General features: G+C 37.6%; 1 protein-coding gene across 3 annotated transcripts; it reads right to left on the reverse strand.

Moving 5' to 3' along the window:
• Positions 1 to 1,701: 1,701 nt before the first annotated feature.
• Positions 1,702 to 18,968, reverse strand: wdcp (WD repeat and coiled coil containing). Of its 3 annotated transcripts, none has more exons than XM_088626151.1 (4): positions 18,868 to 18,968; positions 15,627 to 17,550; positions 11,775 to 11,895; positions 1,702 to 4,651 (listed from the first exon to the last, which is right to left on the reverse strand). In XM_088626151.1, the coding sequence occupies exons 2-4, from the start codon at positions 17,544 to 17,546 to the stop codon at positions 4,485 to 4,487; spliced, it is 2,208 nt and encodes a 735-aa protein (XP_088482277.1). In that variant the 5' UTR covers positions 17,547 to 17,550; positions 18,868 to 18,968; the 3' UTR covers positions 1,702 to 4,484. The 3 variants fall into 3 exon arrangements, with proteins under 3 accessions (XP_088482277.1, XP_088482279.1, XP_088482278.1); XM_088626153.1 differs by having other exon boundaries at positions 18,903 to 18,960; XM_088626152.1 differs by having other exon boundaries at positions 18,886 to 18,948.
• Positions 18,969 to 19,164: the final 196 nt, after the last annotated feature.

Here is a 19,164-nt window from a genome sequence, read left to right on the forward strand (position 1 = left end):
TTACACCTGTCTGTAAAAAACCCATCTGTTTTGGTGGCAAAATGCATGAAGCCAAATTAATGTAGGTGTAGAAGACAGCAGATGGTAACCTTTGAAACAACTGAGAAAGTGCCCAGACACATTAGGCCTTCTGAGCGATCCATCTCCTTCCGTCCTGAGTCATCGTGTGCAGAGGCAGATGGGAGAGTAGAGACTGACACTGGAACATGCCTTATTCCACACTGAGGAAACAGGCACAGTCAAAACAGGGACATTGAATTAAAACGCAGTGTGGGAGGAACTTAAAAGATATGAAGGATGGTTGAGTTTGGCACGCTGAACTTCTTCATACCTCATGAATAACCAAGAAAGGCTAAACCTCAGGATATCCAGAAGCCTTAGCACTAATTCCTCAAGAAACAGTAATGAGAATGCACCTGTCAGCTAGATTTCATACTTAATTTTGTTTCATATTCTAAATTCACATTTAAAACCCTTAACAATTGCTTTATGTAATTGCCTCTTGTCCTTTAAACACAGCTATGAAAAGCTGTAAATGCTCTTCACAGTTCAAGAAGGATAATAGGATTAAAATGAACAGCTCTATACGGATTAATTTAAGCACAAGAATCAGTTGATGTGGTCAATGCTAAATTTAACCAGATTATCCCTCCACATGCAAAAGGGCATTTTCTTAAAGCTTCGGTATTGGCAGCATCTGAAAGTTTGGGGCTCTAGTGGGCCTGCCTCAGATTGGGGTGCGATCTGTGTGTGGTTCGCATGCCCTCCCTGTGGCCGAGTAATTTTCTTCAAGGTCCTTCCACATCCCAGAGACATTCTCGTTAACTATGATCTCAACATTCAATTGCACTCCCTACTAACAGCATGAGATCACTGGAATCGCATCTAATGCGCCCTGGCACACTAAAAAGAAACACCATTCCTAACTAACCTGACATTTATCAGGTTCTGAATATAGAAATGTTTTGGCTCATTCCATCTTTCCATCTGTTTCTTCAGTTAAACATGCAGTGTGGCTTTAAATCCGAGTGTGGCATGCAGGTCTTATACCCAGAGCGTATCGCAGAGAATAGGCCCGAGACTGCTCTTCTCCCTTCTCTGGGTTGCCAAGACCCTTACCAGGTATAAGAGCCTTTATGATAATGGTTCCCTGGAAGTTATCTTTTTTCGTTGTTTCCCAGTGATGTCTTAAGCAGCGTTTATAAACTGATGGTCCAGGGCATAGTGGTGTGCCTTTCAAACATTAACGGGTGTGATACAATATTTTAGGAGTTGGTATATCCAAAGTGCTACTTTTCACTTTGGGGGTATACATGAAACAGAAGAGTATCTCTTGGGAACTTAATGCGGTGTGAGTTAAGTTTTTCTAGTTTGACATACTGTATATAAACTCAGAACGTTTGAGAGTGGTTGAGCAAAGCTCCTTATTTTACAGTCAACAGTTTCTGCCGGGATAATCTGACTCTGCATTTCGAGGCAAAATCATGTTAAAAACTGAAATGCTGTAAGCTGTTTCTAAAATTAATGGTAATATTGCAGAAACTTTCCTTTAGCTGGCAGGTGTAAGAAGTGGAAGAGCAGGTGAGGAGCGGCTGCAAGTTCACATGGGTTTATTTCCCTTAATAATTACCAATTGCATGCTACCGAGATTGGTAAAGGTCATGGCATTTACTAGCCACCCATGAATTAGAAGAGAGAGGGTATAGGTCCCATCTTTTATTGGAAAATTCAAGAAAGTGAGCATTATTACAGGTGGAAAAGGGAGAAAGGTCAAAGCACAGTCCTGGATATCCATCACTGGGAGAGTGAACACTACAATATGCTTGTGCATGAGTAAAGAATAATGGGAGGAGGGAAGTGTGTCGCAAACTTTTAGTACCATCAGAAATATAAAATAGATGAGGTGCCTCTTCTAACTATGAGCAGTATAGCTTGCACTATTCATTCAGGAAAACCAGAATCCATTAGAATGTGACAAACAGCTAAAACAACAGTTAAAAAAAAACGAACTACTGAAGCATCTGGAAAAGAAATGTGTATTCTACAAAGGACATCCATCAAAATAATATAACAGCAAAATGCATCTATGTTAAATCTTTATTTACAGTATTTAAAATTCTTCAACCATTTCTCAGATCCTTTTGACTAAATGGAACTGAAGGAAAAAATGATGTACACAGTATGGGTAACAAGTAGAAAACGTATGGCTTCTTCTTTAGAAGCCAAAGGATTGCTCACAAATTGTCATTCAGGTTTAATATCACATTCATTTGGCAATATGAAATACCTTGCATTTAAAACTTCTAATCATGACGTAAGGATTTTTTTCAATGTATAAAACATGTTCAGACTACAAAGAACAGGCAAGGGAGTTTAAAGACTATATACAGTAATTATTTATCTTGCATATTTATCTTAGATTCTATGAACGTTCAGAAAGCTTTCTAAAATCATTTTTATGAAGAACAAATTGTAAAGAACATTTTTAAAATGTACTGTGGTAATTTTGTCTAAATAGTTTTTATCACTAGCAGAGTTGAGGTAGATATTTAATTTATTGTAAAACACACCAGATGTAATACTTCCTAAAAGTGTTAAAATTAAATACTAATGAGTTGAGGTATGCAAAATGAATAAAGTATTGCTAAATTACAGCTGCAAGAAAGCAACAAAATGTATATTTTTCCAGTTTTGTGTAAATTTTGAAGTCTTACAATTGATATAGAACAGCAAAGTTACTAAGAACATTATAAACATGTCTGAATTTATTATAGATTAATCACTGAAAAAGCTATGGAGGTCCTCAGTGAAAAAAAAGACAGAAATTCAGGTTCATAATATACTGAAAAACTTAAAATGCAATCCCCCAAAAATAACTTGTAAAAATAAGGTGAGATAAATTTAGGTACTGATACATCAAAGACAAAAGTGACTTGAGCTATGGGCCACATGACAAATTTAAGCCATGTCTCTCTGAAGTAACTGATCCATAAGTAATGGTATTTCATGGTAGCGTATCCTGTATCCTGCATGTATCATTTAACAGGTGCTATAACAATTGTATTCAGGTTCATGGGTATTCCCTAAATGGGCAGCACTGGGGCCCTGAATTCAATTCCAGACCCGTGGTGCTACAGTACCTGTGTGGATTTCTATGTTCTCGCTGTGTCTGTGTGGGTTTCCCTCCACCATCCAAAAACCTACTGGTTTTTGTCCTGGTGTGTGTGTGCGTGTCTGTACCAGACCTTGTACCTGTTGCTTGCATGGATAGACTCTAGCTCCACCACACCCCCTGAATTGGATAAAGCAGTTTGCAAATGAATGTATGGATATTCCTTGGTTGCACAAATGTGTTAGCAGCAACAGCTTTTATTGCAGAGAGCCAATACCTGAGGTGGTCCTTCCTTGGCTCTTATACACAGGTAACAGTATCAGGGGCAATCACTTGTGCTCTCTGTGAACTGGTAGTGCTTCTTGAGTATTGTAACAGTGGATAGTTGCAGACCATTGCCTGAACATGCTTCTTCTCCTTCATTCAACAATACCATTGGTGCAATTTGATCAAATAGTGTTAAGCAAGAGTCTTTCAGCTCTGCAACCTCATAAGTCCATATTTGCTGCTACGTGGCTCATACTTGTCTTTTCGTACTTAGCAGACAACAAGGAGTGATGCCTATCAAAAACAGAACAACCACGTGCCTCTGTGTTCACCAGGACACTTCAAGGAAGAATGGGATTTTAAAACTGCCCTTTAAAAAGAAAGATGTTAATTTGCAAGTTACATGTACAGTAATATTCATCTCAACAAAGGTATATCTGCACTTCCTACTTGTACACTCTAAATACATTATGCTGATCAGCTGTTCACTAAGAAACACAACTACAGTGATGAAGTTCAAGCGAGTAGCTGGGTCAGCAAGCATAGGCTGCAAAGGAACAAGTAAAGGTTTATTCCATACTGAAAAGAGAACAAAAAAGAAAACTTTTCGGCTGTGGGGTGTTCTTCACATCTGAAGAAGGCTCCACAGCTGAAACTGTTAAAAGTTGTGTTTCTTTTCCTTTCTTTTCAGCATGGAATAAACCTTTACCTGTTTGCAGCTACAATGGTGCTTTTGACAAATCAATAACATTGTGCAGCTGTCTGAGTAATGGCTGAAAAAATGAACATTTAAGGTGCACAGAAGTAATGCTGAATGCATACATGAACCTCTTTCCGTTTAAAATTCCCAACTGTCTCAAAGTGTCCCAGTGACCACAGGGAAATACGGTCCTCTACCCTCAAGGCATCAAAATAAAACAAGTTCATTGGTTACCTTTGCACAATTAATAATTAGTGCTATGTTCCTAATTTTTTGTATTTGTAAAATAAAATACATTACATAAGACATCTCAGCTCTTTTAATAAAATGTGAATCCACCACAAAGTATCATAAGTATCCAAGTATCCAAAGTATAAAACACCTTTCAAGCCATTGGCCATTTTTTTAGTTTTCTGCACATGATGAATGTGGGCCATCTGAAATATCAGCACTAAAGTGGGACCGTGGAAGAGCCTTTGACTTTCCATTTCGAATAGTGATTTCATCCCTGTGTTTAAAGGTCAGCGGAACAAATCCTTCCCCATCTGCAACCAGAACTATCCAGAGAGGACCTTGGGAAAAAAAAAGACAAAAATAGACATGATAAAAAATCTTAAAATATCAGTGTGAAACTTAACAGTGACAATGATTTCACCTCTTTAGATACCAATTTAAAGTTAAAATCTTTTTAAAAATAGAAAGCTCTGAATATCAAATTATATATAACAATTAGCACAATATTTAAGATTGTAAGAAAAACTGATTTAAAGTGCAAACAGAGGTGAGAGAAAAGTCATTATTTGAAAGAACCTAATTTCAAGCACTAATTAATGTATGACATTACAAACTCAAAAGGATATTTATATAATTAATATTCATATATTACATTATTCTGTTCTTCCTCTAAAGGTAAAACCCTGTTAAGAGCCTTTCATTTAATATTAACATCCCTGAATGCTGCTATTTTAAATGCTTTAATAGCAATACTGTATTAATATTACATGGCGCAAGGCACTATTTTTATTGATCTGGAACTCCGGTTCAGATCAATCTCAGGTCTTCCCAATTTGATGGTGCCTCTCATCTCAGAACTCATTTAATTTTTTTAAATGTTGCTTTGCTAAAGGTTATGAAGAAAGGTGAGAATTGAGAACATATTTGCTTTGACAAAGCTTAACATCTCCTATAGTACTAGCACCTTTTCTAAAGATAGTATAATACCCTATATAAACTTCAAATGGACATTGCCTAATCAGACTGTAATGCCACTATACACTGCAATTCCGGAATATTTACTCAAGCTTTAATGAAACATATGCATGATAATGTGCCCTTAAATTGAACCACAAATCACAAATCATACATTTCACTTGAACTCATGGGAGAGGAGATACAAGAAAGTTCTGTCAGCATGGCTTCATTTCTGATGGTAGATGGTTCTAAGTTAAAAAACTCATGAAAAGGATGTAAAAATAGTTCTAAATATTAGAATTTTACAATGCTTACAAAAAAGGAATTTATTATTTCTAAACAAATTAGAGAACAAATCCAAACACATTTTCAATAAAGCAAATAAACCGAACTCTGGCATGAATGGAAGCTGAAATTAAGCAGACTGGGTGATGTGCAATGGCACAACACGCCTTGTGCTGTAAAGAGTTCCCTGTTTCTGCAGGCTTGAAAAGTAGTCAGGGAAGCATCTTGTTGTTAATTAGGCCCATCTGTGTGAAATTGTAAGATGTGACAAGTGGGTTCATAAGCTGATTTTGTTTTAAACCCTTAATTCCTTCCTAATCTCCTCCTATTTTCTGCTCAGGATCTTAGGCTTTCGCAGATAATTTTAAAAGCTGAGGTTTACAAACAAAATCCCATTCTAAAACTAAATTTTGGATATTTTCCTGTACCAACATCAAATGTGTTTTGACTGTGGCCGCAGTGTGGCTTATAGAACTCCACAGACCATGCTGGTTCGAGTCGAACTGCATAGCTGCATGGGAGACAGCCTGGGTGTCTTCTGCATGCTCTAAAACAGTGACAACTGAAGCGTCGGGTGCAGTATCAAAGAATAAAACTGAATCTGATCTCCCTCTGCTGGCACTGGAGGTCCAGTGTGAATAAGAGGTGGGTAGACTAACAAGTGCAGGTCTCAGAGAAAGCACTGTCTCCCTTCATTTTTGCAAGGTAAAGGACAAGACCTGCCTTTATCACTTAATTAGAAAATTACAAATATGACAATGAAAAAGTCTAAAAAGAAAAAAAATAATTAAAATGGAAATTACAATTAAATGATTAAAAATATATAATTATGCCTTTGAGGTATTTTCATTTATATTTTGTAGTCTTATTTGTATGTTTCACCCAAGTTAAAACAACACATTCTTAATCAACACATTCTGGATTCTCTTATCTCAAGCACTCTGTTCCCTCAGGCTTTGAAAATTTTGCACGGCTTTGGCAGTCTTTTTTGTCGGCAACACCTGTAGCTTTCCAGACACCTGTCGGCTTCCTGTGCTGCCATTGAAACGTGTCTTTTCTGCAATTGGTACTGAACCTCCAATAGGGGGCAGGGCTACGCAACCAGTGGCTCAAATTTGGGCAGATCAGAGCAGTCGGCCTGTGCTTCCTCATTCTATCGTGTGTTAAGGAATGGGATTCGCAGCCGTAAGCCAAAATACACAACTGGCAATTCCAAAATTGGGTGGGCATCACAAAAAAATAATCAAAGAGAAATTTTCTATGAAAGGGTAGCAGAATAATGTAATGACAAAGTAAAAAAACTACAGAAACCTTGGAAATTGTCTGAGCAGCAAGTTATTCAAAGTTTTTAAGTTGATGTAATAGAGGTATTATGTGAATATTTTATTTATATAGACATATTTATTTTTTACTTCTTGTAAGAACAATGAGTTTGATTTTTCCATCTGTCAAGTCCAGTTGTTTACATTTCAGCTCACACACCTGAATGAGGGGTGATTTTAAAACAAGGAATGGACAAAGGCCTGATAATTAAAATGAGAAAACTTAAATATTTTGCCCATAATTTAGAACTTGGCCTACATGACTATTGTGAACTGCTACTCTACTGTATTTTCCTTTAAACTACCATATGTTTCAGTACTAATACAATCTATTATTTAACCGTAGTCTTTATTATCTACCCACATGCTCCCCATTTGCTCCTGGCTGGCACTTGATTTAGTATTAAAATGATCCATGTTAAGCTCCACTCATCCTATTGAAAGCAACATAAACAATGACAAATCAAGTTAATGTCTGTTCCAAGTAATATATAAATGTCACATTTTTTAAAATAAACCTCCTTTCAGGAAACCAGCCACAACATGACTTTTCCTTAAACTGCAGACTTCTTAAAATCTTAAAATCACTTATTGTGGAGCAAGTGAAAAAATACTTTAAATACCTTTAATGAAAAACACCCAATGTTTTTTAAAGATGTTTTTATAGATTTGTTATATTGTTTAGTTTTCAGGCCATGTTTTGAGATTTTTCCTTTGCATTTCTACAAATACAAAACTAAATCCAAGAGAATTTTCTGTCCATTAAATTTTCATTGTATTAATACAGACAAATCGGATTTTTCATGACAAAAGTACCCTTATCACATTCTTAAACGGTTCCTTGTAGCTGGGATCTTTAACATTACATAATGTAACTTACTCAAAGCCTGCCGTATCTCCTAAAGCTTCACTACAGCTGTGCACAGAGACCGATACCCGCTTTCCATTACTGCAGACATTTAATCAAGTGAAAACTTATGTCTATTATACATGTTTCAGCTCATTTTAAGTATACCCAAACACAGTGTTATATTTATGCTGTATTAAGAAAAAATTAAATCTATTGGAAACTGTTAAATTGACCATTATGCCCAGTTATCCAGTATGATCAGGTGTATGACTTCCTAAAAACTCTGGGTGCACAGTTAACATTCAAGCTTTTGAGTGATTCCATGTGAACAGCACAAATGGAACCCATCCCTTATAGAGCCAAGCTTTAAAGAAAGCCCTCCCATAGTGTCTCAAGAAGTAAAGGCACTTGTCCGAGCACAGCGTAAGTTCAATGATGCCAGCACTGTAGCTTTAGGCTTGGGTTATGTCACTAGCTGACTATGAGTCAGATTCCCCAAGAGGTGGCACACAATTGGCTGAGCACATCTCAGAGTAGAGTCAGGGCTTAACAGGACAAGGCTCTCAACAGAACCCATGAGGTGCTCAGGTGCTCTCAGGCTTGCAGTGCTGTAGGAGAGGAACATGCCTTTTTCCAACTGGCATTGAACCTCCAGCAGGAGGAGTGTTGCCTGTGACGTATTAAGACACGTTTCAAAGATGATAGTCAGTGGAGGCTGCATACACTTTCCATTCTCTACTGTGTGGGGTCACAGGATTTGTAGATTTGTAGCCGTGAGCAAGTTGAGATTGAGGTGATTCTTAAAGAGGAACTGCAACGCTATTTTTATTTTTCAGGGTTCGAAAGAATCCAGTGTTGATGAGTGCATTTTAAACCACAATAAAAGTAAAATGTACACAGTAACTTGTAAAACCTCCAGCTTACATCATGAAACAGATACATTTCCGAGACGATAATAAAACCTCCGGTGACGTGAAGTGGCCCTTTTACATTATAAACGGGCACGTTAATGCATCTCTTTTAATCCAATAGAAATATAACTCTCAACTTTGAGATGGTTTTGCTGTTAAATAGAACTTACTTGTTAACTCTGCATGCAGATCACTTTCTGTGGTGAAATATCTGCATGTACTTAATTTGCTCACACATCACATTAGTCATTAAAGTGACTAGTGAGCATGAAGGGCTGCATCATGGCACAGCCCGTGGGAACTTTCCCTCTCGCCTGTGGTGAGACCAGGGATTTGAGACAGTGGTGACTTACATTACGTTCACAACGTTAACAATTTTGTGCTTAATTCAAAATCTGTCAGTTTTTCTATACCGTCAATTAATTTATTTTGTTACGGAGATTTAATAACAAGTCTGAGGAATTGTGACAGCAGTTCCCCTTTGAAGAAAACAGTTGCCAATTCTACATTTAAATATTTCATTTATAACACTTAAATTTGTATGAGGCTTCTGAAGTTTTTAAGAATTACTTCGCATTTTAATGTATACAGACATATGAAAGCAAAAACTAGTCAAACCAATAAAGGTATGTTATCTTCATAATTAAACTCATGAAATAAAGAATAAAAAGTAAGATGTCATCACCTAACAATTTAAAGTATTTTTTACTTAGCTAGGCATTAAACCGCTAAATTGGTAGTTTTCGCTCTTGCAGAAGTAAAGAAAATAGCTTTCTATTGATAACAGTAAAATTTGTGAGGGAGGCCGCATATGAAAAAAGTGTGAAAAAAGTCCTGATTAAAATGATTTTCTGTGGCAAAACTGAAATCCAGGTAGATATGTAAATAGTAATAAGTTAAGAATGCACTGTATTTGCACTATACATATTGGTTATTTATATTAAGTTTAATACTTAAATTTTATTACATAAACTGTTAATTACTACATACTTTCACTAATAATAATGATAATTAGCTTTTTTAACACTGTAAATTGTCTCCAGTCAATTAATTTCTGTTTGGGGGTTATCAATTGAAAATGGTCTAGAGGCTAAACTGAAAATACAATGCATCTTGCATCATGTCAGAGAGTGAAACACCTTCAATTTTAGAGTGATTCACAATAATGAACACAATTTTTACTTTTTGCCCTTTAAAAACATACCTATAAAATCACATGCTTACCAACATCAGCAGCAGTATTTATTTTTTTACTGACCTTTAAGCTCTACTATTTCTTTTCAGCATGTGCTAGGGTAACATTACTCAGTTATTGACGAAACCAAGACTAACAGTCAAAAAGCACCACAGTAGCACCCTGCTGCAAGCTGAATGTATCATCTTTGACAAATACAAACATAAGAGGTAAAAATTGCCAAGGAAACCTAGATAGATAGATAATACTTTATTAATACCATAGGGAAATTGATGTGTGAAAGGGCATTTTGTACAGTTTGAAAACTACTTTTTATAAAAAGTAAAAATCAACAAAAGAGTTTTAATTAAAGGCTGTGATTTTGTTGTCTCCTTGAGACTAAGATGCAACACATTTGCCACACCCACCTGGGTGACGTGTGGCAACCATTAGCTAGCAAAAGTCACACTACACAGCAGATTAGGTTGAGAATTTGAAAACGAGAAATTGCTTTACTAATTTAATAAAAGTGGAGTGCTAAGAAGGCTACTGGCCACTAGTGTTAACTCTTTTGAAAAGTGCCATAGGATATTTAATGACCACATAAACCAGACCTTAGTTTAATGTCTCATGCCAAGGACAGCACCTCCTACAGTGCTCTGTCTCTGATCACCATAATTATGGCTATTGGTTTGGAAATTTTGGTTTAGCTGGGATAGAGTTCCACATACTGGAACACTTCTTTACCACCCTGGATGTCTGTAGACCTCTCAACCCAGTACAGACTAGGCACAGCCTTGCTAAGCTTCCAAGATCAGACTACAAAGCGGTAACACTGCTGCTCAAGAGGTAGAAGTGATAACAGGTTCCACCGACAGTGGAGTGTTAACCATAACTAAATGGAACATTAACGACAGCCTTCAAGTGCTACAGAGATGTCTCTTCCAACACTTGCTCAAGACCAGTTCGTGGTACTATCCCCATCTTGAGCAAATGTTGGAAGAGACATCTTGGTACCACGTGAAAGCTGTTGTCGATGTTTCATGGTGTTATGGTTAACACTCTGGACTCTGAATACAATGATCTGATTTCCCATGTCGGCAAAACCTGTTATCTCTTCTACCTCTTGTGCAGCAGGGTTACCGCCTTGTAGCTCTAGTTTTCTTTTTCTCACGTGGAAGCATGAAGGTCTTCCAGGGAAACATTGCTCTAAACTACAACTGCATCCACCCCACGTAACCCTGCTGAGCATACTGCTGAGTTCGTGGAGGGTCAAGTTTTTTTAAAATTTATATATTATTTTTAAATTTAATCTCACTAAGTTTCAATTTTAGAAATATAACCTTCTCTTAAAATTAGCACCTTTTCACCTGATCTTGTCAGATCTCATAGGTTAAGCAAAGATGGGTCTGGTCAGAACTGGGATGGAAGACCTCAAAGGAAAACCAGTTACCACTTTAAGAGGTGCAGATGGACCAACAGGTGACACTATTCCCTCTGAACCAGTATTTCTCTAAACCAATTTCCCAATATGGTGACAGGGTACATAGCGCAGCAAAAGAAGCCATCATTTGGAGGACACATTAAACTGAGGTCCTGACTAGTTAGTCATTAAAGACCCCATGGATCTAGAAAGATCCCATCTATGAACTGGCTTCATTACTCTGATGAACAGACGTATGTGTGATTTTCCACATTTAATCTGACCTTGCTAGTGTGACTTTATTAACAATAGGGTGTAGTTTGATTATTTTATCTCACCTGACAAAATAATCAAACTACACCCTAAATAAGCAGGTCAGTATTTTCAGATTTTGAATACTAATTGTAACAGACCCGAGTCCAACAATGTGCTGTCAATCATGTGTATACCTATACACATGCTGGTGCTAATAAAACATGCACTGTACAATGCAAACTTAGTACTACAACTTGTTCAAATGATAGACATTCTTTACTTACCATGCAGCATTTCTACAATCGAGAGACTAAACAGCTCTTGGATAACCTGTAAGCATAGTTTGCCTTCACACAACAGTACAGGCCTCCTCTCATCGATGAATACATTCTCAGAAAGCTGCTTCTGCAGAAGAAGAAAGGCAGAGATCATCTGAAACAGTAAATAAACAGTCTGCAGAGACCTCTACAACGAAAGCAGGAGATGCAATTATCCCGTTTGGTGCTCATCAGATTTCAACAAGCAAACCAGATACCCACGAAGATAAAGGCATTGTGTAGGGCTTGAAAGTAGATTTGGCTGGTCCTTCAATGCAGAATAACAGCTTTTAGTTTCAAGATTTAGATCAGTTGCTATCATTTTCTCATGTATAGAAAATATTACAGAACTCTTTTCTTGTCCAACAGTGCATTCTTTTTTTAATATGTGTATACATTACTGACAGTTATATTATAATATCCCTTCTGTAAATACCTGAATGCACAGAATTAGGGCAGGGAAGCTCAGTGGATTGCTAAAAGGAGTTTATGTATTTCACCTCTAGACAACCAATCTAACCCATGTCAAGGTCATCAAGACATTGTCTTTAATCTAATGGATAGTGAAGGACATCTATGTAAAAAGTTTTGGTACCTTCAGGCAAGTGAAGAAAATCAGAAAATTCTTAACATAAGATGTTTCTCACTCTAACTGTTTAAACTATACATGTTTATCAGAGTCAGCAGAGCTTGAATTGATTACAGTTTAATCAAAACATGCATTTAACTTCAAAATCACGCTGCCAATCAAACAGTAATTGGTCAAACAGAGCAAACGAAAGATAATATCGACACCTGAAGAACACTGGGCCTCTTTTCTTTTACCTTTATTTCTGTTCCTTTGGAAAAAACAATACTGTTCATTTTAAAAAGTGGGCGGCACATTGGAGACGTGGTTACCATCGTGGCCTCACCATAAAAAGGTTCAATTCACCACCTGGGTGCTACCTGCGTGGAGTTCGTATGTTGTCCCATGTTCACATGGGCTTCCTCCAGGTACTCCGTTTTCTTCCCAAAGTCTGAAGACATGCTATGCCATTGTCTCTAGAATATGGCAGTGCATGCAATTTGGTTGAATAAATTTATAGTGCTAGGTGCTTTAAAAGAAAGCACTCACAGCTTCTTAAAGATAGTAACTATATTACCTGTGACAACAATATATAGTAAGACACGTATCAAGCGGAATTAAAGCAATAGCATTTGTGGGTTTGTCATTATTTTACATTGAAGTACCATCTTAATTTCAAATCTATATTTAATTTGAGACAAACAATGCAGTTTACTTCCAGTATTAATTATGAAGTTAGCAACCTAGGAGTCTAAAGTGTCCCCTGGCTAAACAGTGGGCCTTACCTTCCTCTCCTCCAACACAGTACAGCAACAAGTACTTGTTATTTTGACAATTTCCCCTTTTAAAAATATTAATAGCCTATACTTTGCATCCCATACATTAATGGGGACAATAATCCTCCTTTCTTTCTTCGGAAAAACTATTCTGGTCACTTGGTCTGTGTGCAGTTGACACAACTTGTTGACAAATGCTTGATCAGCCTTAGCACTGGTTCATAAGTTTTCCTTATGTAACAGTAATATTGTCACAACCTGCTACAACATAAATAGGAAGGAAAAAATATGACAAATCTTTATCATAACAATTATGTTAAACACGGGTTAAAAACTTTAAAGCTAAGTGTATTGGAAATTCCAACATTAAAAGGGTATGCCAGAATATACCTCAGACGTTTTAAACTGGGACATGCGTCAGAATGCAAGTTACAGGGGACTTAGCAGACGTTCATTCCATGCTGAAAAAAAGGTTTGTTAGCAACATACTTTCTACAGAATCTAAAGCAGTATTATTTTGTATTGAAATTGCTGTGTGAAGCATCAAATGCCAGTTACATTAATACAGTACGTACTATACAAGTGTTCACTTTGACAACATGCAAAGGGTCATGCATAGTAGACAAAGACAAGGCAACAAGCATAAATATGTTTGTGCATGCTCCACTTTGTGCTTTGTGTTAAAATTGCTCTAATTGTATGTATTGCATAATCATTAGTAGTGTCACTGGTGGTATTAGTATTTATTTTGGTACTGATCCATTTGATTCTTCAAAAATATTATATCAGCACATTACTTATTCAACTGATGAAAAGCTTTAACATTCATTCTATATCACTCTTAACCTGTCTGTAATTTATAATTTAAGGCCTGAAAAGGTAAGAGAAAAAAAATATTTGTCGGGTGTATTTCCAAGAAAACCCTCCACAGCTGAAAGGAAAAGATACCTTTTCTTTCTTCTGTGTGGAATTAACCTCTATTCTGACTTTGCTGCTCAAACACTGACACAGCTCAAAACTAATAAACAGTATGATGCTACAGACAACAAAGGCACTCCACTCAGATATTCACTGGAGATTCCTGCCTGTTTTAGGCAGTCATCCATTATTTCAGCATATAGGCCATGTGTATGCCCAGGTGTATTACAGACTTTGAACTGAATACTCTCGTTTTTCTTGTTGCAGTTGTACAAATAATTACTACAGGTCTGTAAGCATTCATTTGCAGAAGGCAACTAGATTGATGTCAGACAGCCATCTAATTCCCTTACTACTTATGCAGATCCTATAATCCATAAGAAGTCATACACTATCCTCCTCCTTTCTATATGTGTAGGTGATCTTACCCAAACTTTTCCCTAATCCCCTTTTTAAAAAATAAAATCACTGTTAAGATCTTATATTTTCTGTACACCTAAAAGGGGTTGTGAACTGAGTCTAATATTGTCATTATTTTAACTGTTACGTGAAAGAACATCATTATTTTAGTAATTTCTCAGTAGTGCAAATTAGAAGAAAAAGAAAAGTGTTCCAATATCTCTTTGCTTAGTTTGCTGAGCTGCAGAGTTTGCATTACAAATGTAGCAGATCCCCTCGACAGGACTGAAGTTATCCTCTTTTGTTCAGGAAGGAAGGATATAATGAAAGGAAAACACATGCTTTAGTGTTTATTAGTCTATTTCTTATCTAAGCTTTATGAATCTGCCAAAAATTTTGGGAGATCTTTATATGGGGGGGAATATGGGGAGGAAGAGAAACTGCCATAGCAATCAGATTCAAAATAAAAAGAATTGATTATGACCAGTTTAGTTTTTTTATCCAGAAATCTAGTGCCGTGACGAAATAAGGGTAAGCTGTGCTACAAGTAATGAAAAAAAACACAGAAGAATGAAATATGTTATTTGGACCCCTGTATGTCTGTAGGATTACTGTTGATATTTTGTGTAACAGCAAAAATGATAACAAGAATAATCATTATTAAGACAACATAAGACAGTTAGTCACGTGTATCTGGCCAGTGCAATGTAGAGGATATTCCTGACCCAGCCTGCATACAAACAGATGGGCCATGCTATACTTAATGATAAAATACAATGTCTGTCTAAATTTGTCATCTATTTACTAATGTTCCTTACATTGCAAGGCTATAATAATTGGTTTTAAATCACTTATAGTGGGCTTAGACATTTTCTAGAGCAGTGTCTGAAGGCGTTTTTTTATCAGATGAGTTCTTCATCTCATGTTCTTTTTTTATGGAAATAAACAACTTATGTCTACTAGCAACCTTCCACAAACTGACAGTTAAATCTAATTAATCTGGGAAGAAGGGTTATTCATACACAAAATAACAAAAACCCACCACAAACCAAGGCACAACAACCCAGTTCATGAAGAATCAATAAACAGAACTCAAACTACAACTATGGAAGATTAAAAGGAATCGTTTTGTATAGTAATTCGTAAGGTTCCATTTACCTGACAACTGATGTTGACAAAAGGGGGATCAGATGAAGACGGATAAGCACCCATCGACTTCTTTCCATTTCGAGTGAAGTCTGTAATTTCCGACAGGCACTGCTGTACCTCTGAAAACCTGGCAAACAGCCTTTCCAGATTTTGAGAGAGCTGATCCACTGTTTTCTCCTTCAGCAAGCTGTTGTTCTTTGGCAGAGCTGGAGCAGAGTGTATCCTTTCCAATGACTCTGATCGTGGAGAACTGGGCCTACTTGATTCCCTGCTGGTTGGCCCTGTCACAGTTAAGCCCGCCGATCGGTTGATGGGCTCGTTGTCAAAATTCTCTATGGCTATTGAGGACTCGCTGGACGTTGCTCTGTCTGAAAAGTCTGTTACACTGGCCACTGGGCTCTGCTCACAACTCTTCACTTCTTCAATCAGCTTTCTCCTGCCACTGGGAGACTGGATCACAGTTCCTGCAGGGAGCAGCAGTTCCTTCACCCCTTGGACACGTTCTTCCTTGGACAGGTTCTCAAAATACTTCTTCATCCCAGGGATACTGACACCGGAATCCGCGTTAGATGAGTTTTGACTAAAAGCAGTCATAGAAGACGATTCTTCGTTATAAATGAGTTCTTTGGTCATGAGCCTAATTATGTATTTATCAGTGTTTGAAGAAGGAAGGAAAGCTGGGTCATTTGACTTCTGCTTGCCCACTAAAAGCAAGAGCATTTTTTCATTCAAGAAGCACAGTCCCTTTGGCCTTTCGGTTTTCTGCAGCTGAATCTGCTGGATATTAGGCATGGCTGAGGCCGTTACACAGTACACCAATATCATGTTACACGTGTTTGAGGCCACTGCTACAGTACGTCCACGAGGATCAAAAGCAATAACGTCAGGGACCAAAATACCAGGAATACTTACTTTCCTGGTTGTTGTCACCTTCCTTTCATAAGTCACCAAGATCAAATGGGAAGAGTCTTGTCCAGATCCGGTAATATGATCACGACGCTTCAAGTGAATCAGAGGACTGGGGTCTGATTTCCTGTGGTTTGCAAGGATGTGAGTTAGGTCCAGAGGACCCGATGTGGAAGAAGCAATGGAATTCAGAGCTAAAGACCTTTCAGAGTCAATAGACCTCCTTCTGGAGTCTAAAAAACAGTCTTCATCTACAACTAGCACAGAAGACTGTGAAGGCAATGAACCTGTTTCTGATGCAGAGGAGACATCAAAAGCCATGCCAGCATTGAGACCACATATTTTATCCAAAGGCAGCTCTGTGGCAACAGCGACTTGAGCATCTTCGGTAGATTCAATAGCACAGATGTAACCCCCAACATCAAAGATGGGGCAGAACGAACAGGCATTGAGGCTTTTCTGAATGTCATTCCAAATGTAGGAGTGGAGAGCGCTCCCAATTGCAACCACTAATCGCGTGCCGTCTTTTGTCCAGCAAGCACAGTGTATCAAGCCACTACCTTTGATGTCCGCCTTCACCCTGCGGTTGTCAACCCTGACTGAAAATAAGACAGAGGCATCCCTTTTGGTTAGTATAGCGAGCACGTCCTTCTTTGGGTGCCACACACATCCCTGAGACAGCACGGGGAAAGGCTCGCTCATTTCACATGTCTGAGTGCACAGGAGCTTGTTCTGCTCCAGAGTGCTGAGCTGGAGCTGCCACACGCTGACATGCTTCTTGTGCTGAACAGCGAGAAGGGCAGGAGACCCTGTGCAGCAAACAGGACCCCAGAAAAGTCCAAGAACATGGTCAAATTGCCCGATAACGTTGGTGTCGCCAAACTTGGGTTCTCCATTAGCCCAATATAGAGCTGTTAGCGCTACTTGCTTCCCATCTGTCCAGGCTATTCCATGCACAGGGTGAATAGCTTGATGAAGAGCATTAAGACCAGTCCTTAGCAGCTTCGCCTTGCCCAGATCCATCCTTCTGAAAACCAGGCACAACAAGAGAGCAAAGTTCAAAAGCAGCTCATCACAGAAATTAAAAAGTGGACGCTTTCTTTAATGAAAAAACAAAAGAACACCATGTGTGCTATATGCAGTTTACAAGGAGACTAAGAATAAGTGTGCTCGAAAAGCCTCTTTCCTCCGTCTCTTCCAACGTGAAGCACTTAATCCTAATAACATGTACATTACCACACCAGCGTCAGAGCTGATTATATTCACGTGTCCCTATGCAGATCAGGTTCTCAGAAATCTGCCTTCCCGCTATTTTTAGAAAACACAGAGGTCAGCCTCCCCTAATCTTTTCAAACTCACACTTCAAAAAGATAAGTGGTGTGAAATTTTAAGATGTGTCACTGCTCGTTATTAAATTGCCAAACATGCTGCTGAAGCAGGTTTACAGCTCGGGCTTTTTCTACAATCTACATTTCAGCACTAAATATCGTCTCCTCACTAGAAAACTAGTGTGCTTTAGACAAGAGTAAAACATACTTATCAACCAAAAAAGTACTGCCAACTTAGTCTTATAGATAGCAATGCACCTTTACAATCCAATCCAACTACAATAATAAATCCAAAGGCAGATTAAAAGAGGATTCAGATCGTACATATAGAAAGATATAAACGAAATATTTTTATTTAGCAAATTTACTACAGTAACATACGGTGTATTTATTGAAAACTGCAGTTCAGAACAGAGGATTTGACTTAAAACACAAATACCACTGAAAATACATAAAATAATACATACACATACAACAAAAAGTATGATTTCAATTCAGCTGAGTACTGTTTCTTGCTCTTTTTCATCAATTAGAAAGGTTACTCTTTTTAAAGTTTAGTTCTTTTTTATGTTTAGCGACTTCAAATTTACTTTGCACCACACTTCACTTATTCGGTGGTTTATAAGTGTAAACAATGCCTATGTTTATAAAGCGAACAGGTCTGATGTGCTAATGGGCTAATGCCCCAGAACAGACAGCAGCAGGGAATAAGGCTGTCATGGCAACAACGGATTATCAGACCACGTCTCTTACAAAATGACCATTTAGTATTTAATCATTAATTATAACAATTATTGTACGTATAAGAAGGAACATGCCAACGTATGAATTGCATAATTAAAAACTGTACATCGAAATTTAAGATGATGAACAAAGGAAAGTGATTCTATAATAACGTAACTTTTTCAAATCAAACGCTGTCATGAAATTTAACATACGATAAATCGTTACTTATTTTAATAGAAGGTAATAGTGGTTAGTCAATAAATGAAAACCGCGATTGCTATTTCAGGTACCTGTTCTGTTAATCTTACATCACAATCGCTCGTACTTTCAACGTTGTTTATGGCCTACTCAGGTGCATCTTCCCGGGTGAAATTTCAGCAGTGACTGATTGCCGGAAAGAGAAACGATACATCCTATTCGAGGTGCTAAGCACTGTGGGAATTGTAGTGCCGGGTTGTTTATGCCAAGACAGGAGAGCCGTACTCAACTGGCATGTACTGTAAAACAATGTGGCGACACTTTCGCTGTTCAGAAACTTAAACAAAAAAAAATCGTTTATAGAGGAGCTTACTGCATCTCTTTACTGT

The sequence above is a fragment of the Lepisosteus platostomus genome, chromosome 3, assembly GCF_059453375.1.
Source record: "Lepisosteus platostomus isolate fLepPlt1 chromosome 3, fLepPlt1.hap1, whole genome shotgun sequence".
NCBI classification, from domain to species: Eukaryota; Metazoa; Chordata; class Actinopteri; order Semionotiformes; family Lepisosteidae; genus Lepisosteus; species Lepisosteus platostomus.

What these genes read in the sequence shown, in the direction of transcription:
- wdcp (XM_088626151.1), bottom strand. Translation starts at nt 17,546, where the DNA reads ATGGATCTGGGCAAGGCGAAGCTGCTAAGGACTGGTCTTAATGCTCTT. An exon ending in TTGTCAACATCAGTTGTCAG is followed by an intron (nt 11,896 to 15,626) that starts GTAAATGGAACC and finishes CTTCTTCTGCAG; the next exon opens with AAGCAGCTTTCTGAGAATGT. An exon ending in GATTGTAGAAATGCTGCATG is followed by an intron (nt 4,652 to 11,774) that starts GTAAGTAAAGAA and finishes TTTTTTCCCAAG; the next exon opens with GTCCTCTCTGGATAGTTCTG.